The sequence below is a fragment of the Acinonyx jubatus genome, chromosome B2 (genome assembly GCF_027475565.1).
Source record: "Acinonyx jubatus isolate Ajub_Pintada_27869175 chromosome B2, VMU_Ajub_asm_v1.0, whole genome shotgun sequence".
NCBI classification, from domain to species: Eukaryota; Metazoa; Chordata; class Mammalia; order Carnivora; family Felidae; genus Acinonyx; species Acinonyx jubatus.
The window spans coordinates 27,214,020-27,241,461 of record NC_069385.1 but is presented as its reverse complement, the minus strand read 5'-3'; the positions used below and the strand labels follow the sequence as shown (position 1 = coordinate 27,241,461).

Below are 27,442 nucleotides of genomic sequence, written 5' to 3'. Positions count from 1 at the left end.
TCAAAGCATGTGGCACCTGGGTTGCGCATGTAGCATTATCCTCCTGTCTCCAGCCTGGAATGAATTTAAGAGCAGGCAAGCAAGCCCGCCACAATGAATCAAATCCTATTTAATAGTAACTCTATTCTCTTTAACAGTAAGTATCCTTTTATAAATAAACACTTGGTTTCAGGGGCACCTGGCTGGCTCAGTCAGTAGAGCAGGAGACTGTTGATCTCGAGGTTGTGAGTTCCAGCCCGCATTGGGTGTGGAGGCGACTTAAACATTTTTTTGTTTCAGTTTTTTAATCTACCTATACATGTATCTCTGCATACAGTGGGTGGATACAAAGGGTATTTTCTACGGACCTGATGTTTGAAAAAAGTGTTTTGATGATTCTGCTCTCACTTTCCTTCATAGCCAACATTTAGAGCGGGTTGTTTACACCTGTGTTTCTCTCGGCTCTGAATCTACTGCAACCAGACTCTGCCCTCGTTATTCTTCTTGGACAGGCTTCCTAACTAAACTCTCACATCCATTTGATCCTTTTCTGTATTTATCTCTGTCCACTCTATGGCCATTGCCTGTATACTACTTTTATTTCTTTTTTCTACCACTTAAAATAAAACACGTTGCAATTTTAAAAAGAAAAAAAATGTTTATTTTCCTGTGAGTGTATGTTTATTTTTTAAAACTTTTATGTACATCCACACCAAATGTTTAAGCAACAAAACTGAGGTCATTTAGTGTATGGATGTATGTAGCTTTTTATGACCTTCTTAGTTCACTTGGCTATGCAGTAGCAACCACTTTTCATGTCATTCAATATTCCTCTCCCACATTATTCTTAAAGGCTATATCGTATGCTGCTTTATGGATACATACATCATGGGTTATTTACCCATTTCTCTAATGTTGGACTGTAGGCAGTTTTCAATTTTTAAAAAAAATGATTGAACAGCACACTGAAATCCTTGTCAGAAAATATTTACCCACTTCTATAATCACTTGCTTCCGATGAATTCCTAAAAGTACGATTGCTGGATTGTAGCCATTTCTGTGCTGTGTTCCCATCCAAAAATCCCTCTAGGATTACCCTTCCTCTAGCACCCACAGTACGAGAGGATCCAGTTGGCTAGCTCCTTACTAATACTGGGCAACAGCATTTACAATCTTTCAGCCAATTTGATTGACTTTTTAAAAATCACATTTTCTTTCAATGTTTGTGCTCTTTTGATCAGTAGGTGCTTGAACACTTTTCATAGGTTATACTTAGTTGCATTTCTTTTGCACTGACTTCATAATCACTGCCTATTTTTTTAGAGCGTACAAGTGCATCTGTTTCTTAATACTCTGTAAAAGCTTTTTTACAAAGCTATTTAAACTTTATATCTCTGAAATGACTTTTCATTTTCTAGTTTGTAGCGTAAGTAAATTTGCTTTTAATCATAAAGATAATAAATACTTTTTTTAAAAAAATGAAGGGGACCGCAACTTCCTTCCTGGCATCCTGCTCTCCCCATTCCAGCCACTGCCTCCTGCAACCTTTGCCAAACCCCAGGCATCAACCATTCTCCATACCTGAAGGCTTTCCAATCCTGTTTCTACCAGGCGGCGCTGTCCTGAGTTCCCGCCCATAAATGAAACACCCTGTGGGTATCTCATTATCGGTTGCAACCTGAATACGTTCAAAACTGAGCCAAACCCTTCTCTTCTTTAACCTGGAAGAGGGGGCCACCACCCTCCCATTTTCTCAGAGGAGAAACCTGGAAATCATCCCAGATGCTAACCACCTCAATCTGTCAGTAAACGGTACAGCTTCAACTCCTTAAATATCTCTTGCTATATTTTCCTCTATTCTTTCCACCTACCATTGGTTTATTTCTAGATTACTGTTCTCCCGGCTGCCAGTTACTCCTTTGCCATTTTTCCCCCCACTACCACTACAGTTACATTTCTAAAGAAAAACGAATATGCTTAAAATCCCTTCTTCGTTCCTAGTCACGGTGTTCACAACAGGGAAACAATGAGTTGCCAAATGAGATTCCTGCTTTCCCTCTTGCCTGTTCCAGGGCCTCCAGAGTTAAGGACATTAAGTTACCGAGAGAGCGTGCTCTCTCGGGATCTGAGGCCCCGGCCAATGCTGCTTTCCTTCCACATCCGGCCACCCGGTCTGTTTCCCAAGTTCAGCCTAAGGGTTCTCCATTGCGGAGGCTCTTCCTGTCCACCCTCTCCCACCCCCACCAAAGTTGGATACCTGTTTGGGCCCCTGTGCACCCCCCCCCCTTTTTTTTTCAGAGAATAACAATTTAGCTCAAGAGAGGAAGGGAAATCGGGGTGGCGGGTGGGGGGGGGAATAGAAGAGACATTTTTAAAAGCGGGTTCGAGTACAAAAATGTGTTTTGAGGGTAACTCTTGGAGGCTGGGGAAGTAAGTGCGCCTCTCCGGGCCTGGCTTCCTCGTGTGTATAATGGGGATATGAACCCCCACCCTCAAGCCCCTCCACGGGATAGTGTTGGTACAAGGTTGGGCAGAGCAACAGTCTGTTCCCAGGTAGCGCCCGAGCCTGTCACCGAGAGTGGCCCAAGAGGGCTGCTCACTAAACAGAGAGTGCCGGACAACGGGATGCTAGGGCGCGCCGCCCCACCGCGCGGGGGGCTCCGCAAGGCCGGCGGGGCCGCCCCCACGCCGCCCGCCGCAGCGCAGGGCCGGGGTCGCGGGTCGGGGTCGGGGTGACCGCGGCGAGGCCCCTCCCCGCCGGCTGCCCGCCGCCGGTCAGACGCTCCCTCGGGCCGCGCCCGGCCAACGCCCGGCCGGCGAGCCAGCTCCGGACATCCGCCTCCACCTTTCCGCGGGGCCTCGGGGCCTGCCCGGGCGGCGGGTCGGGGGCCGCGGCCTCCGGCCTCCAGCCTCCAGCCCGCCGCCGCCGCCGCCGCCGCGCGCGCCGAGCGCACCTGACCCTGGCGGGCGGGGCGGCGGGCGGGGCGGAGCGGCGGGGCTGACGTGGCCCGCGGCATGGAGCGGGCGTGATTCATCAGCCGCCGCGCCGGGCCGGAGGGGGGCGAGCGCAGCGGCCGCCTAGGCGCCCGGGGCCGGGCAGTGGCGGCGGCGGCGTTCCTGGCCGGGCCTCGCGCGCGCTCCTCTCGCTGTCGGTGGCCGGGCCCCTACGAAGGTCAAGATGGAAGAGATCCTGAGGAAGCTGCAGAAGGAGGCGTCCGGGAGCAAGTACAAAGCCATCAAAGAGAGCTGCACCTGGGCCCTGGGTAAGCGCGGGGCGCGGGGCACCTGCCCGGCCGGTCGGCGCCCGCGCCCCTGCTCGCCGCCGCCGGAGGGCCGCGCGGGCTGGGGCTGAGCCGGCCTTGATGCGTGGGGGGGTGGGGGGGGTGCTTCCGCGGAGCTTCGGTGATGGATGCATTTCGCGCGATTTGCGAGAGTTGCCTCAGTGATTAGATGTGGGATATGAGAATTTTGGTTCGGGCGTTAGCATCCATCCGCCTCCCCTCTGGTCTCTATCTTCTAGTAAACCTTAACGGGGAACGGCCGTCTTCCCCGCCAGGAGGCCCCCTTTTCCAGATCCCCAGCAAGGTGGATGATGGTCACCCATCTCCGAGTTAGGACCACCAGCCGGTGCGAATCCAGGGGCCCGATTCCAAGCGCCTGTGGGGAAGAGGGAAGTTGAACCAGCAACCCCCGTCTGGAAACACTGGCGAATGTGACCAGCCAGGAATGGCTTATTTGATTTGATTTTCCAGATAGCGGCCGGCTTGTTGAGTATTGGCTTCCATGGTTATTGTACATGAAGAATTACGCACGGGTGGGATTGTGTTACGTCTGCAATTCTGTTGTGGTCTGCCCTTCAGACAGGTGGGATTTTTAATTTGTGAGCTGTGCAAGCATTGAAATAAGTTCCAGGTGGCACATTTGGGTTTCCCATCAGACCCAAGGGGCAGAACTCCACCTCAGAGAAGACCGAAAGACATTCCAATTAAGCAGGAATTTGGGCAATCAAAATTTTGTTTCTGGTTGGGAATGCAGAGGGATCAGGAGCATGCCTTGGGTGATAGTGATGGGAAGAAGGAAAGGCCGAGGAGAAACCAAGGCAGCCCCGTGGGGCCCTGGCCTTGCCCAAGCCTGCATGTGATTCCTCGGTTGCCATTCAGTTACAAAATAAAATTACATCTCTTTCTCTCTTGACCAGAAAGCAGTCAGTGCTTGTTATGACACCGATGTGGTACAACCTGAAAAGAGATAAGTGCCATTAGCAGGTTTGCCTCTAGATGTAGAATCCGATGATGTTTTAGGCAACTCTGTTAATACTTAGAAGATCCGAATTCACATGTGTTGTGTGTGTGTGTACAAGCAATCATAGCAATATCATTTTTCTTTAACATCTGCCTATCATCACATTTTCTACCAGGAACTTTATCACGTAGGCAGAACTTGACCATTGTTTACTGTTACAGAAATATGGACCAAATATAAATGAGCAGCGAGGCTCTTAAAGCCACAGGACTATTTTTGCATTGCCATTGTCATTCAGCAGAGTGATTCAGAGCTAGATTCCCAAATGCCTCTAATGAAGGGTCACAGATGGCTGAGTAACATAATAAAGCAGGGCTTGACTGCGCTTTAAACATGCCATTCCTTGTGTTCGTTATTATTTTGCTGTAAGTTAAGCAGATTTAGATAACAGGGAAGAGAAGTGTAATGTAGTATTTTTAATGTTTAAATTTTGATACTCAACATCTTGTTAAGTTATACGGCAGTGTTGCTGAGTTTAAGTCCTTGAACCCACCTGGGAAGTAAGTAGACTATCTGAGTCGAGCCTGGAGTCCAGCCTGACTATAAGAGCGGATGTGATTCCTTTCCCAGTGACTGTTCTATAGTTACCAAGAGGAGACGACAGTACATGAGATAGTTAAGTAACAGGGCCTGGCATTCGTTGTACAGGTTGAAATGAGTAAATCAGGAAAACATCAAAAGAGGAGGTCATGTGTGTGGGGTTAGGGGTTGAGTGGTGGGAATTGGTGTGAGCTGGTGGGCTTTTAAAGTAGATTTGAGTTGGGATGCCTGGGTGGCTCAGTCAGTTGAGCGTCTGACTTTCACTCAGGTCATGATCTCGCAGTTTGTGGGTTCAAGCCCTGCATCAGGCTCTGTGCTGATAGCTCAGAGCCTGGAACCTGTTTCGGATTCTGTGTCTCCTTCTCTCTCTGCCCCTACCCTGCTCATGCTGAGGCTCTCTGTCTCTCAAAAATAAATAAAAATGTTAAAAAACTTTTGATTAAAAAAAGTAGATTTGACTTGAAAAATAGGTAAGCTGTGGATTCCTTCTTTTCTTCACTTATTTAGCAAACATTTATGAAGGCCTCCCCTGTATTGAGCGGTGGGGATATAAGGACGAGTAAAATGCTTCCTCCCTATAAGGAGTGTGTTAGAAGGGCATGTCGGAGGGAGAAGACAACATGAACAAAGGCTATATGGTTTCCTGTTCTCTTTCCCACTCCAGTCTATGTTCCACCGGTCCACCAGTTTTTGTTTTGTTTTTTTTTACTGTAAACACTTTCCCCTCCTCAACCTCCATAATTTCTGTCTAGATTAAAGGGTAAATTCCTTCGAACATGCTTCAGAATCCAACCCTGGCTGTTCTTTCTTACTGCTCCCCCTACCAAGGGTTCAATAAACTACAAACACTTCCTTGAATACGCTGTGCCCTGCACACTCCTCTGCCTTTACTCATGCTGAGAATTCCATTTCCAGACTCCTAAGGCCCACCTCACAGAGGAAGCATTTCCTGAGCTCTTCAGTTGAATCCGTTTCTCCTCTGTGTTTGGAGCCCTGCCCTCATGACTGTCTTAGAGCACCTGCTACTTTGGGTTATAGTTGGCTGTAGCTACTCTTCTAGGGCCAGGATAATTGAGAAATATCGTAGTCAGGAGACCAAAAGCAAATGAAGAACAAAGGAAAACAAAACCCTAATTCAAGTTGATTTAAGCAAAACAATTTATTCACTGTATTAACTCACTATCCCTGGTGAGGCTAGCTGTGGGGGTGAGTTTGGTTCAGGAATTAGACGCTGTTCAAGGACCTTGTTCTGCTCTTTTTGGGGTGACTGACATGCTCTACGTGAGTCTCCATGGCTTTGGGCTTCTGAATGATCACATTTAGACCATTTCATGAGAAAGAAGCATTAGCACACTTGGACCATCTGAGGGGAGAGGGATCATCTCCCACTAAAGCCATCATGGGAGAGAAGAGTCATTTCCACACCTAGTCCTTCTCAAGAGAAAGGAGTTACCTCCCACTTGCACCATCATAGGGGAGAGGGGTCACCATGACATTTAGCCTGTCACAGGAGAGAGGAGTCATCTCCCACTGAAACTATCTCTATCATAGGAGATAGGCCATTGCCATACCTAGACCATCGCGGGAGAAAGAGGTCATCTCCCACTTGGCCCATCATCCAATTGTCTCAAGAGACTGGAGCTCTTCTAGCCATTCCTCCCAGTTTTTGGTTTCATTTGTTCTCTCTTGATCCTGAGGAGTCACGTGTGTACCCGAACCAGTCCTCTAGCTAAGGAATAGAATGGCCTAACTGGCCTAGGCCTAGGCTACAAGGCTTAATGAAATCTCTGAGTCAGAGAGGGATGGTTTCCTGGGGCGCCTGGGTGGCGCAGTCGGTTAAGCGTCCGACTTCAGCCAGGTCACGATCTCGCGGTCCGTGAGTTCGAGCCCCGCGTCAGGCTCTGGGCTGATGGCTCGGAGCCTGGAGCCTGTTTCCGATTCTGTGTCTCCCTCTCTCTCTGCCCCTCCCCCGTTCATGCTCTGTCTCTCTCTGTCCCAAAAAAAATAAATAAACGTTGAAAAAAAAAAGAAAGGGATGGTTTCCTAAAAACAAAGGTAGCTTGCTGTTTCAGAAGACAAGGGAGTGGATGCTGGTCAGCCAAAACAACAAAGGTGGACAGTGTAGACAAATGCTTCTTGAACATAGGGACTGTTGCTGATGTTTCTTTGTGGCTTCTGCCCCTGTAGGAGGAGAAGCAGATGTTCAATAAACAAAGTCCATTGGTCACTCGTTTGGGTCTTAAGTGATATTCATCTTTTTTTCTATTTATAAACATATACATACTCATTTTAGAATATTGAAAAATGTTTGTACAGCATAAAGAAAAAAACTAATATCACTTGTAATCTCAACACCCAAATCACATTTTGGAGTATTTCCCTTCTGCAAAGGGTTATACTATATATGGTGGACTGTCATTTGTTTTTGTTTTTTAACTTTGGTTTTTTGGTTTTATTTTCTACTTTGTTATTAACACTTATCTGAAAATCAGTTTTCTTGTTTTTTATTTCTAACGATTTTTTTTTGAGTAATCTCTACACCCAGTGTGGGGCTTGACCTTACAACCCCAAGATGAAGAGTCACATGCTCTACTGACTGGGTGAACCAGGTGCCCCCGAAAATCAGTGTTCTTAATGGTTGTGTAACTACAAATAAGGAATATAGGTATGTATCTTTCCTCTATTTTGAGTGAACGAGGTTATATATTTTTCTTGTCAGGGAGACAAGGGTCTAACTAGGGAACAGACAAGAATAAGGGAAGGGGTCAGATTGTAGACCGAGGAGAGAATAGCATTCTCCTTCAAGAACTGGCAATCCCAGAGGCATGTGAGCCGGAAACGGCTGGATGGGATAAGATGTCAGAACATCAGAACTGGAAGGGCCTATGTCTTCATTTTAGAAACTTTTAGTGTTTTACGTATGTCCGGGGATTTGTGTAGAATGGATTTGGAAAATGGAGGAGAGGGGAAAGAAAAGTAGAGAGAGGCTGGGATGCCGGGTAGGGGAGGAAGAGTCCATTCACTGCCATCCTTCCCTCCACCTTCCCACCTACTTTTGCTTCCAGCCACAGTTTCTGTTATACTCGCAGCCACACACTTAAAAAGTCTCTGTAGTGGTCGTGTCCACATCCCCACTTTCTACTTACCCTTCAGCTCACTGCCATCTGACTTCCTCCTTCATCATTCCACCAACGGAGGGTGAAGGCTAAGGTATACAGACCTCGGTCCAGCAGGGCGCTCTCAGCCCCACAGCACATACCCATGGACGCCTGACCCTGGCCTCCAGGACCACCCCCTGCTAATTTTTATCACGCCTGGGCGGCTCGGTCTCCTTTGCCAGCTCCAGCACTTACCCCTAGCCGAAATGTTTGAGTTTCTCAGGAGTTATCCCTGAGCCCTCTTCTCTTACCTCCAACCCCACTGGAGTGGAACGCAGCCAGACCCAGGGCTCCTTGTTAGCAGTTGTAGGGCTGGGCACTATTGAACATCCTGAGTTGAACAGAAACCCCTCTCTCTGATGAGGGGAACTACACTGATTTGGTTGTTTAGTGTCAAACCCTCCTCTTGGGGAACGGCATCAAATTGTCCCGAGCACTGGCCCCTGCCCTGCTAACTGGAGGCCGTGCTGATGCGAGTGGTCTTGGATATGCTCCCTGCACATGCATCTCAGGGCTTCGCTTTCTTGTTATCATGTCTCATCCTAACGACTGACCTCAGTTCTTCCCATTCCTCTGTTGGCCTTGTTGGCGACAGCATAACCGACCCTGCTGATCCCATCTTTCTGTTTTGCGGATCCTCTTGCTTACGCCTACTGTTGTCCCTTTGGCCACAACAGACCCAGATCCTATCATCACGTTTTGGACTGTTCGTACTCTTTGAGTCTCAGGGATACATCTCGTGTCCATTTTTCCTTCTGATCTTTTAACAGGCTGGGAGAAAGGTTCCTCCTCCTCCAATGAACACGGTTCACGTTGACAGGGCTCGTCGACCCTAAGCAATGAAGAAGGAGTCAACACAGTTTGAGCTGAAAAACTGGGAACAAATTGGAGCTTGTGATATTGGGATTTCTAATAAGAAATATATATTTGGTTTTTGTCCTGGCTTCTGGCACGGAGCCCCTAAAATCCTTGAATTTCCTAGGGGAAGAGAACCAGAAAGTGGTTTGTGCCATGTGAGGGAAGTGACCTAAGAATGGGGGCCAGTTGCCAGGAGAACCTGCCCTGTGTTTAAAGAGTTGGAATTTTTAATCCCACCCCAGACGTCCAGGGAAAGGAGAAGGGCTGGAGATTGAGACTGGTCTCGGATGGCCAAGGATGTCATCATTCCTGGGTGATGAAGTCTCCATGGAAAGACCAAAAGAACACAGTGTGGAGAGCTCCCGGGTGGGTAAACACATGGAGGTTTGGGGAGAATGGGACTCTCAGAGAGCATGGAAGCTCCACGCTTTTTCCCCACACCTTGACGTATGCATCTCTGCGTACCACATGTTTTCACTAGGCGGCTCTGTCTCCTTTGCCAGCTCCAGCTGGCCATTCCTGAGTTATGTCCTTTTATAATGAGCCAGGAATGTAGTGAGTGAAATGTTTCTCTGAGTTCTGCGAGCTATCCTAGCAAATTAACTAAACCCAAGGAGGGGGCCATTAGACCCTTCAACCTACAGCCGGTCAGGCAGAAGCCCAGGTGACAACCTGGATTTGGGATTAGTGTCTGAAGGGGGGGGGGGGGTGCAGTCCTGGAGGACTGAGCCCTTAACCTGTGGGATCTGATACTCTCTCCAGGTAGATAGCGTCAGAATTGAGTTAAATTGTAGGACACTCAGCTGGTGTGAAAGAATTGCTTGTTCATGTGGGGAAGCCTCCCCCTCCCCCCACATACATCAGAATTGGGTACAGAATTGTTAGAGCTATTGAAATAGAACAGTTTCTAGGTTGGGGGGGGGGCACCTGGGTGGCTCAGGCGGTTGAGCGCCCCACTCTGTCTCAGCTCAGGTCATGATCTTGCGGTTTCATGGGTTCGAGCCCCACATCAGGCTGTGCACTGACAGTGTGGAGCCTGCTTGGGGTTCTCTCTCTCCCTCTCTCTGCCCCTCCCCTACTCACGCTGTCTTTGTCTCTCTCAAAATAAATAAATAAGCTTTAAAAAAAAAAAAAGAACAGTTTTTAGAAAAAGAATCGTGTTTCATTTTCTCTACAATTGGAGGCAGAAGTAACGTGTATAATCCACAACAATGGGAAAGTATTGAACATCCAGCCTGAATTCATGAGATTTAAGAGTGAGCCTCCTTTCAGTATCCCTAGCTATAGGGCGATTTAAAAAAAAGTTGAATATATCACGTCATAAGTGTGCGTGAGAATAATGAGATGTCGTATAAACTGCTTTGTCAACTGCAAAGTCTCTCACAAGTATAAATTATTATTTAAGGGTATTGAAACAGTATTTTCAAGGAAATAGCTTTCCTTTCTATATTTACTATTATTTTTTTTAAGTTTATTTATTTTGAGCGAGAGAGAGAGAGAGAGAGAGAGAGAGAGAACAAGTTGGGGAAGGGCAGAGAGAGAGAGGGAGAGAGAGAATCCCAAGCAGGCTCCACACTGTCTGTGCAGAGCCCAGTGCGTGGCTGGAACTCAGGAACCACAAAATCATCACCTGAGCTAAAGTCAGATGCTTAACTGACTGAGCCACCCAAGTGCCCCATTATGTTTTAATTGAAGTTTAGTCGACATACAATACTATATTGATTTCAGGTGTACAACTTAGTGTTTTGACCATTGTATACATTACAAAATGTTCACATTTAAGTGTGGTTACCATGTCATCATGCAAAATTATTAAAATATTATTGACAATATTCCCGATGCTGTACTTTTCATCCCTGCGACTTACTTAGTTTGTAACTAGAAGTTTGAATCTCTTAATCCCCTTCGCCTATTTCACCCATCCCCCACACCCCTCCCCTCTGGTGATCACTAGTTCTCTGTACATGTTCATGAGTGTATTTTTGGTTTTGGTCTATTTTGTTTTTTGGATTCCACATAGAAGCGAAATCATGTGGTATTTGTGTTTGTCTGATTTATTTCACTTAGCATAACGCCCTCTAGGTCCATCAGTGTTGTCACAGATGTCACATTCTTTTTTATGGCTGAGTAGTATTCCATTGTATATATTATACCACATCTTCTTTACCCATTCATTCATTCATTCAGGGACACTTAGGTAGCTTTCATATCTTGGCTATTGTAAATAATGCTGTGATAAATGTAGGATGCATATATCTTTCCAAATTAGTGTTTTTGTTTTCTTTGAGTAAAGGAGCCCATAATAGTGGAATTAGTGAATTTTGAATGGTAGTTCTATTTTTAATTTTTTGGGAAACCTCCACACTGTTTTTCACAGTGTCTGTACCAATTTACATTTCCGCCAACAGTGCACAAGGGTTCTCTTTTGTCACATCCTTGCCAACACTTATTTCTTTCCTTTCGGATTCTAGCCATTCTGACAGGTGTGAGTTGATATGTCACAGTGGTTTTGATTTGCATTTCCCTGATGATGAGTGACGTTGAACATCTTTTCATGTGTCTGTTGGCCGTCTGTATGTCTTCTCTGGAAAAATGCCTACTCAGATCCTCTGCCCATTTTTAAATTGGATTATTTGTGTATTTTCTGGTGTTGAGTTGTGTGAATTCTTCATATATTTTGGATATTAACTCCTTATGAGATACATGATTTGCAAATATTTTGTCCCATTCGGTAGGTTGCCTTTTGTTTTTGTTGACGGTTTCCTTTGCTCTGCGAGAGCTTTTTAGTTTGATGTCATCCCAAGAGTTTGTTTTTACTTTTGTGTCCTTTGTCCTTTCTCTGCTTTTTATTACAGGAACACAGCATTTTAGCCAGTTAGCCAATAGGTTAAACTGGCATTCCAGTTCAGGTTAAAAATTTAACTATTCATTTTGTATCTCTATAGGGAAATATATCCTAAGTTTAAACTTCTTTAAGGGCATCTTTGGAGCTATCAAGGGGGAAGGATTTTGAAGTATGGATAACTTGCATGAAGATAATTGAGAACTGACCAATTTATAATTATAGGATTTTCTAGGGGGGGAAAAAAAACTAACCATGATATTTATTTGCAGATTCCCACTCTATACATATTTATTTTTAACTTTGTAATCTTCCTTCTGCAGAAACCCTGGGTGGTGTGGATACCATTGTCAAGATCCCCCCACACTTGCTGAGGTAAGGAGACCGGAGTTGTATAATATAGTGAAAGTAAAAATCTCCTACTGGGTTTCCCTGAAGGCCCAGATAATCTTACTGGCTTATAGCCTTTTACTTGTGGACCAATGGCTTTTTTACATCCATGAAATGGGATAGATCATGAGGTTAGCATGATGGGGACCTGATTGTGGTGATTTCTAGGTATCTGTGGAATGAGTGAAGTCAGTAATCTGAAAGAAACAGCTGAGGAAGTGAGATGAAAGGATAAAATTGGTCAAGGAGAAAAATGACTAACACCTCAATAAGAATGTAGCCAGTGGGCAAAGTCTTTGACCGTAGATCGGGAAATGGCACCCCCACTGGGGAGAAGCAGCCCTACACCCTGTGGGGTGGATCTAACTCCCACCAGTCCCTTGGCTGAACACTACCTCACAAACTCTGGCCACCTACAACAGCCCTGAGATGGTGAGTCTATTTTCCCCACCTTCCGGACAATTCCCCATCATCCTTCAACAATGAGAGAAATGCCCTCTGTGGGAGATTTGGAGAGAACAAATAAGAAAGTTGCCCATAATTACACTACCTAACGGTAGCCGCTAAGAACAGTTTAATAGATTTTCTTAACAGACTTTTTCCTACATATACATATTTTTATAAGTTAATATGAAGTTTTAATTATGTTTGTTTCCTGCTTGTTTCTTCAGCCCATATCATATGAAGAACATTTTCTAATGTCAATATATGTTCTTCAAATTAAAATATTGTATATTCTTCCATTATATGGCTGCTCTAACATTTATTTAATAAGTTTCTTTTAAGTTTACTTATTTATTTTGAGAGAGTGAGAGAGAGTGTGCACAAGTGGGGGGAGGGGCAGAAAGAGAGGGAAAGCGAGAATCCCAAGCAGGCTCTGTGCTGTCAGCGCAGAGCCCGATGTGGGGCTTGATCTCATGAACCGTGAGATCATGACCTGAGCCAAAATCAAAAGTCGGATGCTTAACCAACTGAGCCACCCAGGCACCCTGGTAATTTTCTTAGTATTAGACCTTTGGATGGTTTCCAGATGTTTTGGGACATTATTAAAAATATTGAACTTACACTCTTTTGTTGAGTATAGTCCTAATCTGTCAGGACACAATGACTTATTAGGCGTTTTCCATCTCTGCAAGTAGAATGAACAAGAATTATGATTCTGCGTCTTTTAAAAATTTATTGCTTCTCCTATAGCATCTGCTGCAAGGTGATATATTATAAGGAAATTCATGTGTTTATCAAACCACACGTACTTTTGTGTGCATAAAGCTAAATGGACAGAATGGCTGCCAGCATCGCTCTTGTCCAGGGGGGCTGGGGGCGGTGTTTCACCTGGGGTACCCATGCACATAGGAGAACATGAAGACTCTCCTAGAGATACGAAGGCATAGGTAGTTTAAGGGAGATGATTTCCTGGTCCTCATTATCTATAGGTGCCCTTTCCAAAAACTGATTTTGCCACATCTCCTTTTCTAGCCTACCTATTATAGTCCCTCTTCTTCCCCTTGAGCAAGGAAAGCATCACCATTACCCATCCCATTCTGAATCTTACCGCGGTATGTTCTGCGGGGGTGCAGAAATGTCTTCCCCCAACAGAGGACTGTGAAAATACTAGTGTTTGTGTTGGTAAAAGGGATGACTGTAATGACCAGACCACACATCTTTTTGCAGGTTAGTTTTTACTTCTTGGCTTTCAGCAACATTGAAGGAAGACCTCTTCTAGTTATAATAGACAAAAAAAGATGTTTTGATGCCAAGTCTTCTTCATTCTTACTTATGTAACTAAGTTTTCTTACTGCTTACATCTGTAAGAGTGAAAAAGTCTAGAAATGATGTTAAATCCCACCTTATTCTAGCAATAAGGGATACTCATCCATAGATATATGAAGTAATTGAAGATAAAAATAAACAAGGCCTACCTATCTGTTTCTTTAGGAATGCATTTCCGATAAAATTATACTTTTCGTGTTAACTACATTAACATTCTTATATATAATCATTAATACTGTTTGTATCAGTTAGGTGCATTCATAATGGTACCTCAAGCCAGAAGAAAAGTAAACACTTTTAAGCCTCATGAGCACAGGAGACTTTTAAAAAATCACTTTGTATACATTTTATACACAGAAATATAGTAGGGAGATTAATAAAAAAGCTCTCAAGAATTGAAACATATTGGGGCGCTTAAGTAGCTTGGGTGGTTGAGCATCTGGCTCTTGATTTTGGCTCAGGTCATGATCATAGGGTTCATGGGATCAAGCCCTGCATTGGGCTCTGCTCTGACAGTGCAGAGCCTACTTGGATTCTCTCTCTCTCTCTCTCTCTCTCTCTCTCTTTCTCTTTCTCTCTCTCTCTCTCTGCCCCTGCCCCATTCATGTACAGTGCCTCTGACAGTGCATTGGGCTCTGCTCTGACAGTGCAGAGCCTACTTGGATTCTCTCTCTCTCTCTCTCTCTCTCTCTCTCTCTTTCTCTTTCTCTCTCTCTGCCCCTGCCCCATTCATGTACAGTGCCTCTCAGAATAAATAACCATTAAAAACATAATTAAAACATATAATATTGAGAGAAAATTAAGTTGGGGAAGCAGAATGGAAATACAAGTTCAAGGAGAAAAGAGAACAATGTAGCATCTTTTACTCTGAAGAGTTCACTCATAGGAGCGCCTCAGTGGCTCAGTGGGTTAAGCATCTGACTTCAGCTTAGGTCATGATCTCAAAGTTCATGAGTTTGAGCCCCGCAGCAGGCTCCATTCTGACAGCTCAGAGCCTGGAGGCTGCTTCGGATTCTGCGTCTCCCTCTTTCTCTGCTCCTCCCCAGCTCGTGTTCTGACTCTCTCATAAATAAACATTAAAAAAAAATTTTTTTTAAGTTTGCTCATATACTTTTTTGATGGATGAAGCTGGTTTTCAAATTGGTGTGGTATTTCGATTTCATTAATACATTTAAATAAGTGATATGTTTTAACTAAAAACTTTTAATTCCAATATGCCAGAATTATAGCCTTTTCAAGTAATTAGGATTATGACGAAGAAATGTAAACGTCAATTTAAAATATGTGCAAACCAGAACTTTACATTTTTCTTAGTGGCTATTGGAGCCAGAAAGGCTCTAAAAGCTATTTCCAAATCCAGAGAGTGGTTGAACCTGACAGCTGAGCTTTCTGTGGTTCTGGGTCTGAGATAAAAGTTCTGCCTATTAGTGTTAGGCCTAAGAACATAACAGTGATACCAGAAGAGGCTCCTGGCCTACTGCTTAAGACTGTTCATCAAAAGACAACTGGTCTTTCCCAACTCTTGGTGTGTGTGTTGGGGCGGGGGGCAGATGAGTTAGAGAAAGTGCAGTATTAACGGAAACATGGTTGGTCTCCGTTCAGCCATGTCATTTAACTTTACTTTCACCCATGGCCTCAAGATTTACCCAGAGCCAGCTTGCCAGCTTGTATAACCTGTAGAAGGGGGTCACCAAACTGGTGGCAGGGATGGTGGACCAGGAACTGTGGATGAATTCTATCTGTATCTATCTATCTATCTATCTATCTATCTATCTATCTATCTATCTATCATGTGTTTTCGTGCTTTCACCGTTGTTAGCAGATAATTTGGAGTGTTTATCCTAATGGTAAAGACCTGGTGATGCCATCCTTGTGTGCAAAGGAATGTGTTTGTATTCCAGGCGTGCAGTGAGGTCTATCAACCATTTTTGTACAGAGAACTAAACCATATAAATGAGACGAAGCAGATGTGAGCCTTGCACTCAAAGGTTTTACAGTCAGAGGGAGGAGAATAAAGAAATACCTAGCTGGAAAACACTGTTTTTGTGGTAGTGACTGTAAATTTATGGTAGATTTTATACATATAAGGAGGTTTCAGTCTGACTATGATTCACAATAGTTGGGAGGTTTTTAAGGCCTCTTTCAGGGTATAGGAATAAGCCATAATTAGGACAAAAAAGAGCCATTGAATCAATATTTGTCTGATTTCCTATTTCCCTTTATCATAAGGGGAAGCGATATAGTGAGATATGCTGTAATGGGCTTTTCTTCTTTTGTTGTGAAATCAGTCTTCCTTTGATTCTTTGATTCCACTGCCAGGAATTTTTAAACCGAGAGTACTTACTCTGTCCAGTTATTTAAGAGGGCATCTTTCTATTGTTTGAGTACCTGCTCAAAAAAAAAAAATCTAGTGACTGTAAATATTTGTGCATAAGAATTTGGATACGTTGATTATTTGTCTTCAATTATGTTTTAAGTCTTTTTCTTCAATTATATTTCTATTTAGTATATGGTAAAGAAAGCAGATACATTAACTATGTCTTGTATTCTCCTGATTTTATATTTCAGATTCAGTTTCCATTTCTGATAATCACTTAGAAGTGTTTATTTGCAGGTATTTTGTTGTTTTGGAAAGGGCAACAGGGAATAATTCAAATCTCAAGGACTTTTGCTGTGCTGTTTTTCTTAAGTTTTCTTTTGCCACTGATGGATTGCTTTTTATGATAAATATATTAACATCGTGATAAGTCATTGCTAATATTGCTTCGCTCAATTGCATATATTAGGAATGATAGCTCCGATCAGAAGAAGACTGAAACCTCGAGAGACCTATGGTCGTATTACTTCTGTTTTACCATTGATTGCTCTGAAGACTTCTTGTACAAACCACAGTAGTCCAAAGTGGACTACTGTCACATGAATGATTTTAGTCACAGTGCCCTATTCAGTCATGTGTAGGGCATTGTCGGGGGGAAGCCCCACCATAAAACATTGTAGGTGAAGTTGAGGAGTGATCAGAGGCATTGCCTGTTTCCCCCTCAAGCTCCTTCATTGAGCCACTGTCCACTCTCCTGGTTTATAAAGTTAGCAGCTATAGCAACAGGGATAGGCATTCATGCAGAGTGCCGGTGAGATTCAACGTCAGGGATGGAGGAAGCTCCAGGGTGACCTTTCCCGAGTTTGTTAGTAGACAGTTATGTGAGAATCATTCTACCTTCTTGCCCTAAGTCTTGATTTTGAACTTGGGAGTGGAACTTTAAGAAGTCCTTATCTTCCGCCATGAGGAGCCTGTACCCTCACTGTCTTTGCTCCTCGTTTGCTTCTTCTTAAACTTCAGGCCTTCCGTGTCTTCACAGGGTCAAAAACCTATGAATTCGTGGGCCATCACAGTGTCCCTATACTCAGGAAGGAGGTCATCAAGTAGTTCAGGCTCTTCCTTTGATTGGGGTTTCCACTTCTAGGTCCTACTTGTCTGATAAGCAGAAGGCAACTTTCGGTGCTTCCTAATTGGGATAGACTTGGTGAACTATCTCTGACCAAGTCAAGTCACCACTAATAGTCATTGAGTTCATTGTTGTTAGCCACTGGTTTCTCAACCAAGTGATAAGTTAGCCTGGGAAGCTACTGATCAAGAAATATTGGTAGCTAATAACACAAAATGTTTTCTGGTCTCTGACACTTTTCTACTTTATCTTCTCACCCCCTAAACCTCCTTGCTTTTTCCCTGTGGTTTGGGAATCAAGCGATATAACCAAAATAGCCTGGTCATTTATGGATTCTTCAGGGCTACTGTGGTTTTTGTTATGAATATTCAGGTGTGATGTCTGTGTTTTGTGAAGCTGTCACCAGCCTTGGCTGGCAGGGAGCCCCTGGCTTAAGCCTACCTGGAGTTACCACAACTTCTGGAATGTTGAGTTCTTGCAAGTTGATTCGTCAGCCATCCCCCTCTCCATACCCCGCTGTCCTTGCCGTGGCTTGGTTAAGATGATACCTGCTTCCGTCTGATCTTTTTTTTCTCAGAACTGTTGAAGAGTTTATATTATATCCAACCCTAATTGTGAAAAAGAAAAGGGTTCTTCTGTGGACCTTTCAGTACCATTGTTGTATGCAGTCACTGCCTCTTTCAGATCATTCTTTTTTTTTTTTTTATGTTTATTTATTTTGAGAGAGAGGGAGAGTGTATGCATGCATACGTGCACACATGAGTGGGGGAGGGGCAGAGAGAGGCAGGGGGAGAGAGAATCCCAAGCAGGCCCCACACACAGTGTGGAGCCTGACCCAGGGCTCAATCTCACAAACCATGAGATCGTGACCTGAGCCAAAATCCGTAGTCGGACGCTTAGCTGACTGAGCCACCCAGGCGCCCACCAGATCATTCTTGACCTGCTGGCACATTCCTAAAAAATGTTCTTCCCTGTCTCATGGAGTTTTGCAGTGTTCTTCTGCTTCTGAGTTTTGGTTGGGTGTGGTCAGTCTCACCCAGAGACTGGGCCAGAATGGCTTGCCTGGTGTCTTTTCTAGTGGATTTGGAACTCCAAATTCTGGTGGCCGTGGATCTGGACATCTTCATATAACTCTACATAAATCTGTAAGGAGGATGCTTTTCACTCCATGCCGAGGCCCAGACACGTTAGGCCACTACAAGTTTGATGTCTTAGTTGAGCTGCCTGGGTCTCTGACAAACTACTCTGCCTCCCCTGTCAGATTTCCAAGAGGTTCACTCCCCCATGACCAGGAGCAGGTGAGGTGAGTGAGGCTAAGTCATGCAAGTACAGGGCCAGATCCTGTCTTTATTTAAAATTTGGCATTTTGTTTGCCATGGAATTTTGGCATTCATTTCGAGTTTTTAAAATGTGGCTTTAAAGCACCTCACACCAGTCAGAATGGTTAAAAAAAAAGAAAACAACACAAGAAACAACAAGTGTTGGTGAGGATATGGAGAAAAAGAAAAAAAGAATGCATATATATTCATACCCACACACACACACACACACACACACACACACACACACACACAATGGAATGTTACTCAGCCATAAAAAAGAATGAAATCTTGCCATTTGCTACAACGTGGATGGATCTAGAAAGTATAATGATAAGCAAAATAAGAGAAAGTCAAAAAGGCTTTCATTCATATGTGGAATTTAAGAACTAAAACAAGTTGGGAAGAGACCAACAAAAAACCAGACTCATAACTATAGAGGACAAACTGATAGCTCTAAGAGGGGAGGTGAGTGGGGGGGAGGGGTGAAAGAGTACACTTATGATGAGCACTAAGTAATTTAGAGAATTGTTGAATCACTATATTGTACTTCTGAAACTAATATAACACTGTGTGCTTGTTATACTGGAATTTTAAAAAGGAAAAAATGTGGCATTAAAATATTATTGATCTTGCTGATTGAGTTTTTTAGTGCTCCCTAAAATTTTGTGCCCGAGGCCGGTGCCTCACCCACCTCACCCAAGTTCCAGCCCTGCACTCTTAGAAAGTTCTCATGGCTGCTGGGGCCATCCACATTCAAATCAAGCTTTATTCTGTCTCGTCTAGATTCCACAGACTGTTTCTTCTGTCCTGCTTTGGGCGGAGCCTTGGCAACATGTACTATCAGGAAAACCCGCTCTTTCCTAGGATGAGGGCTGTGCTTAGTAAGACCCCACTTCCAGGATACCCTCTCCCACGTGTACTAATGTTTTACTGAAGGCATTTCCCAGCACCTGTTCCTCCTCCTTCCTGGGCCCATCTCAGAAGCTGAAATAAAGCTTGCTTGTTACAAATCCTCTTTCTTCTGCATGCCAAAGCTTAGACTAAAGCAGTAGGTCTGAGGTGTTTCATTAGCGACCCTAAACTCCCTTTATATGGGGCACTAAAACATGAGGGGGGCATTTTCTGACCTGCCCTTTTCATCATGATTGTCCACTGAGTGTCTCATAACACACAGCCTTTCCCACTTCGTCCTCCTACTTCTCCTTGAAGGCTGAGCTGTGTTTGCTAGAAGTGATCTTTCTCTGTGCCCTCGCTATACATAAATCTCTCATGGCGCTTACCTGTTGTATCGGCAGTTGTCTAGGGCTTCTGTTCTGAGACCCTATCCTCAAGGAGTTCATATATGTAAATTATTCATCTTTTCATCCTCTAGTTCGGTGCCCTGTAAATGCTTGTGGGGTGAAACTGCTTCTCCACACTGCCGTACATATCCCAGGGGACCTGTACCCTCCTCTCCAGAGTCTGAGGAAACATAGTATTTGAAAGAATCCATACCAGAATGGAATCTCAACTTTGGCAATAGAACTTCTCAGATCTCATTGGCTGACGGGGGGACGGGGTTGGTCCCAGAGAGTAGAACCAGAAGCCTAGCACCCAATCCATTGACCTCAGCTAGTAGAGTCTTAAATTCCTCCCTCTCTCGTCAACCAAAGCCCCAACTAGCCTGACGTGTATTAGATCAGGGGTTGGGAGTTGGTTAATGTGCTGGGCCAAAGGACATTGACCCTCCAAGGGTTTCAGCTCTCATTGGCCCATGTGGAAGAGGGAAGCTGCCTGCCCTGCCACACTCCCAACATGAATTTATCTGTGGAGTATTCCTGTTGTAAAGAACTAAAGAAAGAACCTTCACCCCCATCCTGTTCTAATCCAGGATTTGCCCCTTCTCTTAGCCCAGGTTATTTACAACAGGACTGGTACCGATGAGATAAAACGGTCCAGGGAACCCTCAGCCTGTCTTGTTAAAAGGCAGCCAATGGCAATGAACCTCTTGTTGGCATTTCTTAGTGCCCCTTTGACTGCAATCCCAGACATTACCCCGGCCATGGCCCAGCTGCCTTTTGCTTACCTTCTCTGTGATTTTTCACGTCCAATCTCAGCCTAATTACTTTTCTCCTGCCAGTTGTTGTTCCCAGAAAGACTCTAACAGCCCTTCTTCCCATTTGCCCTTGTCTGTGTCCCCCACACCTCTCCTGTCCCCACCCTGGCTGAGCCTCTGCCCAGCCTTCTGCTTCATTTTGCCTGCCTGGTCCACATCCTTTTCTCAACTCAGATGTTGGCACGTTCCTCCCTATCTTGATGGGGGGCCCTACTGATCTTTCCTGCAGGATGGGAGCACATTCATCAGCATTTATGCTTTGAGAGAACCATCCATAATAGCTTTCCATGCCTTGTATGGTTTCATTTTAATTGCCTTTCTGCTGCTTTGATCTATTTTAGTGTTTTAGTTCTGTTTTGAACCCTGGAGCCACTTCTACAGGATGTGCAAAATTTATGTTTGTTTTTTAATTGGAGAAGTCACCGTATCCACATCAACTGGGAAAGACTGATTTAAAATGGATGAGGACCGCAAATACCTCAATAGTGGTTTTTGGCAGGCAGTTTCAATCTCACCGTTGTTTCTGCCTTTCTTGTACCTGGGAGAAGTGTTGGGCTCCCCTTGCTATCCTATGGTCAAGAGAAGGAAGCAAAGGATGTTCTTGTAGAATTCTCAGGTCCTGTGTTCAGCTTGTGCTAACTGAATGGAGGCTGTGGCCTAAGTGCAGGACAGGTGCTGCTTATCAGGCTTCCAGGCTATTCCAGGTGAATTGCAAACATTTGTGCTTCTCACAGGTTTAAGCTCATCTTGAGGGCCCCTCTCTTTTCTGGCTTCTGCCTTTCTTCCCCAGTACAGCTGACTTCCCTTGGCAAAGGCATGCAAATGCAAGTAAATTTTGGCTCTGTTGATATTTTGCTGGTTGTGCAATAGGAAAACAATTTTTTAAAAAAGAAGAGGTTTAAGACAGTTTGGTTAATCTAAGCCTGGCTCATTTTCAAGTTGTAGAGAATTCTTTATGTCAGCAAGTCATGAAAGGAAGGAGACTCTGTCAACCTTGCTGGAGGTGGATAGGGACCATTTAAGGGAATGAGGACTTGCCCTGGAGCTGACCTGGTGTTCCAGCTTCCTGAGAGCAGGCTTGCCCGAAACAGGTGAGCAGAATGACATTTCCCTGTCGGCCACAAATATTGGCAAAAGGAATGGGGCATGTGGAGAAGCCTTTAGCAGCGGGGATGCTGAAATCCTTGTTAGAAATCAAGGTGCCCCAAAGATCTGATTTCTCTCTTTCCTTCCCCTGCTGCTATGGGAGTCAAAGAGTATTCCTGTCACCTTTAACAACAACTAGCATAAGTAACAATACTATACTATTTCCTCACTTACAAAAACCTTCTTCTGTGTGTTATCTGCCAGCCCGTAGGCCAGTCCTAATGGTTTTGTGTTCTATTCCCTTTGATAAGGAGGACCTACAATTAGCTCTCCATTATAAAGCTTCTCCTTGTTAATAGCCCCTGCCCTAAAAGCCCCTGTAAATGATGCAGTCAATTAAAGAAGTGGATAACCCACCCAAAGTAGGATGTAGGGGATCTTGGGCTTGGCTGATATTTTGGAATGTGAACCAGATACTATTAATGCTTGAAAATAGCCATGGCCACTCATCACTCCTTTATGCCAATTGATGTTTTTATTTTATAGCCCTTGGTTCTAAAGGGAAGTGTTGCAAGGAAACATAAAACTCCATTTTGAGAAAAATATAACCATCTAATCACAAATTTTCTTTCTTAAGCCTCTCTCTCTCTCTCTCTCTTTTTTTTTTTTTTTTTTGAATGGTGTGAAGGTAGGCTTTTTATTCTGTTTGGTTTTTATAATTAAACTGTGCCTTATAGGTGATTTAGGTCCAAATTTCCTGCTTTGTTTCAAAGTATGCCTCTGAGAAATTGTTTCTATTGATGGGTTATAACAGTGGATTCCAAGAGATGGGCAGGGACTGGAGGTTATTGATTCGGTGGTGGAAATGGTTCAGTGAGTTGTTTGTATCTCTCCTTTTCACCCCGCAGGACTTTTTTTCTACTGGGGAAAGCACGGCGTAAAAACTAAAATCGTATTTAGTTTCTTGGGACACCTTCCTTTGTTGAATATTTTATATTTTTTCTCTTTTTGTTTTACTGCACATTTAGGTGTGCAGCTGAACTGTTGATAAATCTGTACGACTATGTAAGGACACAATACCCAGGTGTATCTTTTTCAAGTTAAGTCCAATAAATTTGACCCTGGAGCTAGCTCTCCCTTTACCTGTTTGATAGGCCAGGACTCTGTCAATGCGATGCCTCTTGGCATGCTTACCAGGCTTTGTATTTTCTCAACTAATTTCAGGACACTTGAGAACACAGGTTAACATTTTGAAAACCTTCACTGTGTGACAGGGCCTCTCCTCGGTGCTATGCATCCTGATCTCTATCCTGACGGCGCTTTTGTGAGGGAGGCAAGGGAGATGCTGAGGTTTTGGAGAGACCGGCCAAACTCCTCAAGCTGGCCTGGGGCAGAATCGGGACTGTGCTGGACTCCAGAGTTTACTGTCTTAAACTCTGGCGGGGTATTCCCTCTACCATTACTGACTTATCACAGAGGTTTATTTTTTCTTATTTGTAACTTACATGAAAAGCTGAGATATAGAATATTAAATTTCATGCAGTAAATGACTTGATGAAGCACCATCGTTGGAAAGAGCTCTTGGGAAATCTGTATTTAGCCGCTGCTCACTCACGAGAGCAAGGTACTAATGTAGGAATACGGATAAGATCGCCTTGCGCTGAAACAACTTTAAATGCAATCTACAAGGAGTCAGGGCTTTTAAAAGAGGGCGTGTCATACATTCAGGCTGAGGGAAGAACCAGGAATTATTAGAGCCATTGAGATTAGTGTGTGGACAGGACTTTGCCAGGAAATGACCTAAATTGACTTTTCTTCCTTGTGAGGCAGAAGGAGACCTTAAGATCAAAGACTCTGGTCTGGAATTGATGTGAGTACCCACCGGGGAAGCCTGAGTCATTACGTAATTAGCTAACCCTTACCTCTCGGAGCTTCTGCTCACTTGACTGAGGAAACTGCTAAGCAGCAGCTAAGGTGGTCTCTTTAGGGAGGGTTATGCTGCGCGAGCCTGCAGAATTACTGAGAGGAGATTCAGTGCAGGACTGATTTTTACCAAGTTAGGCCTAAACTGAAGAGACGCATCCAGCATAGATCACATTCAGGTGGGAGCAGACCTGGACTAACTTTTCATTTAATGAAGTCCAGAGAGAATTATTGTATTTTAAAGTTGGGGGTGTTTTGGCCTCTGAACCTGTAACTTCCCCGTTGCTTGCTTTCTTTTGTAAGCCCCATTTTGTTTTTCTGTATTTGCCAGCTGGGAGAAAAATCTTTCAAAGACAAAAGGGCTTTTGTATGTTTATTTCAGAGTGTTGGCAGAAAAAAAGCCAGGAAACTGTCCAGCTGTGGTTGGTGGGGAGGGGCCTGGACACAGAGGCCACCTGGGTTGACCTGGGGAGGGCTGCTGTGTCGGCCCTCTGGGATCTTAACTCCACTTCTGAAATAAAGCTGGCTGTGGAAGACAAGGCCAGGAACCTGACATTTGCTGCAAGTGGGGAGGAGAGCACTCGTGTGTTTCAGACGTCGCAAAACGTATAGTTGTAATTTTAAAGTCAAGAGGATATTTGATTAAGAAAGAGAACCGTTGTTGGTTTAAGGTGTGTGTACCCAAGCACCCAGTACAGGGGACGCCTTTATAAATATTTGCTCGTGAGATCACTTGCAGCGTTCGGTCTTGCATGCCAGCATCTCTAGTCGAGGCGTCTGGAGCTGTGATCAACAGTAGGAGGACAGTGTGAGGGGGTCTCGGCTGTGGTGGAAGAGGCAGTGGCAGGCAGGGACAGGCATCCCTGGGCCACATCCTGTGTACTGGGAATAGGACACTGACTGTCTCCCCTCTAAGAGCGCACCATTTGAGGAGAAAGGAAACGGAAACGGTAATCGTGATACACTAGGTCCTGGCTCCAAGTCCCAGTTCTCCCACGTATGACTGTCGGGACCCTGAACTAGTCATTTTGCCTGTCAGCTTCCACAAACGAAGATAGACACTGCAAGGCGTCCGGGTGCCTCTGTTTCCCCAGTGTGATTATTGACTGACCAGTAGACGCAGAGAAAAACCGATCTAGAGAGACCCTAGTGGGACCACAGAGAATGACTCTGTCTCCCCAAAGAAGGGCTCAGCATGCTTGCTGGCCGCCTCCCGTCCAGGAGCAGAGCCTCTGATTTACCTCCTCCTTCCTTTCATCTGCTGAGCATTTGAGCAGGAGAGGAGCCGCTAGCCCACAGGGCTTTGGCTCAGGTCCCCCCGTGTGACAGGTATATATATATTTTTTTCAGCTTTATTGAGATATATAAGCGACATAACCCTGTGTAAGTTTAAGGCAGACAGCATGATGATTTGATATATGTTTCCCTTGTAAAGTATTTCCACAAGTAAGGTCAGTGAACGTCCGTCACCTCCCATAGCTACCATTTTGCGTGGGTGTGGGAGGAGAACTTTAAAGTAAGATCCCACGGTGTTTGTCTTTCTCTGACTTATTTCACTTAGCATAATGTCCTCAAGGTCCTCCATGTTGCTGTAAAGGGCACGATTTCCTTCTTTCTTTTTTATGGCTGAGTAATGTCCCCCATCGTGTGTGTGCACTCACGCCACACTTTCCACACTTTTCACGTTAATGGAGCAGTACTCAGACTGTTCGGTCTTAAAGCCCTTTACACTTCTAAAAGTTATTGAGGATCCCAAGGCGCTTTGTAGGGAAATCTTTGTATTATATCTATCAATATTTACCACATTATAAGTTAAAACAGAAACTTAAAAAATATTAATTCATGGGCACCTGGGGGGCTCAGCTGGTTAAGCGTCCAACTTCAGCTGGGGTCATGATCTCACGGTTCGTGAGTTCGAACCCCACATCCGGCTCGGTGCTGGAAGCTTGGAGCCTGGAGCCTGCTCCGGATTCTGTGTCCTCCTCTCTCTCTGCCCCTCCCCCACTTGCACACCATCTCTGTCTCAAAAAATAAACATTAAAAAAATTTTTTTTAAATATTCATTAAAAGTAACAAGCCTATTGTATGTTAATATGAATGACATTTTTATGAAAAGTAAGAAAAATTTAGTGAGATGACTTTTACATTTTTTTTGCAAATCTTTCGTATCTGGCTTCATAAAAGGAAAACAGCTGGAATCTTGGCTCTGCTTCTGCATTCCATCTGCTCCAATACGTAGCTTTGGTTGAAGGCGATAAAGAAAATCCTGCCTCATACAGATAAGCAGTTTAAAGTGGGAGAGGAATCTGAATTGCCTTTTCAGATAATTGTGGGTATTCTTTTTTGATAAAGTCCCCCCTATACTCCTGAGAGATTGAGAATGGAAAAACTTTTGACCTCGTGGACCCTCTGAAAGGGTCTCAGGCATCTAGGTTACCCTTTGAGAACCACGTCTTCCCCATTTTAGATGTCAGCATCCTGAATCCTTCATTCATAAGAGTCTCCAGCTCTTCCTCTTACCTGAGGACGGGAGCTCCTCCTAGCCCTGCCTTTGCCAGGCTTGTCCTTGGGCTCCAAGCTTTAGGCCTGCGCAGCAATCCTGTTATTAGGCTTTGTAGAGAGATAGATGGCCCTCTGTTGTGTCTCATGCACCTGTAGAACTGTCACCTGGGTCACCTGTCATCCCGCAGAGCTATGAAATTGCCCTGTCATAGCCCTGCAAATAATACTCCTTACCGGGGTCTTAGGAAGATTACATAAGATTTTAAATAAGATGGTCCTTTGCAGAATGTACATCAAATCATGAGTGTAATATCACTCTGATAAAATAGAAAATAGGCGTATGGTGTTTTGGCAGTTTGCAGCATGATTCAAGTTTTTTTGGTTTATTTTTGTTTCCCCCACCCCCCAGTTAGTGCTGAGTTTCAAAGTGTGATTTTTAGATAGCAGAACAGGTTCCAGGAACAAAGGAGCCGATAAGAATCTGCATTTAAGTAGTGCTATTTCTGATTCCTAAGAATACAGGGAGGACTGATTGGTCCTTGGGAACTAGAAGCAAATCAGCCCGAGCAGGCTCGATCTGCACAACTTCCCTGTGGCAGTTTAAAGTGTTGGTTAAAATAAATTCCAGCATCTGAAATAAGGAAACTGGAATCTAATGCCACTCTGTCTTCCTCTTCCATTTTTGCTTATAGACTCAAGAAGGTTCTTTGAGCTGGCTTCTCTTGGGCCAGTCCAGGATGAGGGTGGCTGTTGATGGGGGCAGGGGAAGCAAACCCCAGTAGTACCACACCACATACCTGCCTAAAGGTAATAGTTTGGTTTTGAACCAGAAGACGTGCAGGGGGTTTCCTAGTTTAGGAGATAATTGGCAGCATTTGTAGAGTCTCTGGGCCTTCCGTCCTTTTCCCCTGGAACAGAGACCTTTGGTTGCTTTCCCAACATCCCACCACCTCCGACCACCAACAGGACCTGAGTGGGTAACAGGATCTGCTTTTATTGTCTGCCTCGGAGGAGGCTGCCCTATCACAGGTGCAACGTTCCCATTTGGCCAACGGGTGTGCCCTGCGTCAGATGGATCCACATGGAATGGGAGAGGGATGCTCTCTCAGACTTGTGAGAGTGAAGTTCTTTCTTCCCTGAAACTTACCACATTTAAATGATGCTTGGAGTGGCCATAGCTGTGGTAAAGCAGACACTTAAGAGGGTGGGCCAGGAGGAAGATGGAAAGAACC

At 44.6% G+C, this 27,442-nt stretch overlaps 1 protein-coding gene across 4 annotated transcripts in view; it reads left to right on the top strand.

The window, feature by feature from the left end:
* The first annotated feature begins 2,975 nt into the window (after nt 1–2,975).
* The window catches only part of ARFGEF3 (ARFGEF family member 3), a 182,985-nt gene continuing 158,518 nt past the window's right edge, over nt 2,976–27,442 (top strand). For 2 of the 4 annotated variants that reach the window (XM_053222189.1, XM_053222187.1), the window contains exons 1-2: nt 2,977–3,242; nt 12,003–12,054. In XM_053222189.1, coding sequence (XP_053078164.1) covers nt 3,158–3,242; nt 12,003–12,054 — 137 coding nt within the window. In that variant the 5' untranslated portion in view covers nt 2,977–3,157. Of the gene's footprint in view, nt 3,243–12,002; nt 12,055–20,724; nt 23,656–27,442 lie in introns of those variants that run through there. The other 2 variants (XM_053222185.1, XM_053222188.1) reach the window with 2 other exon arrangements.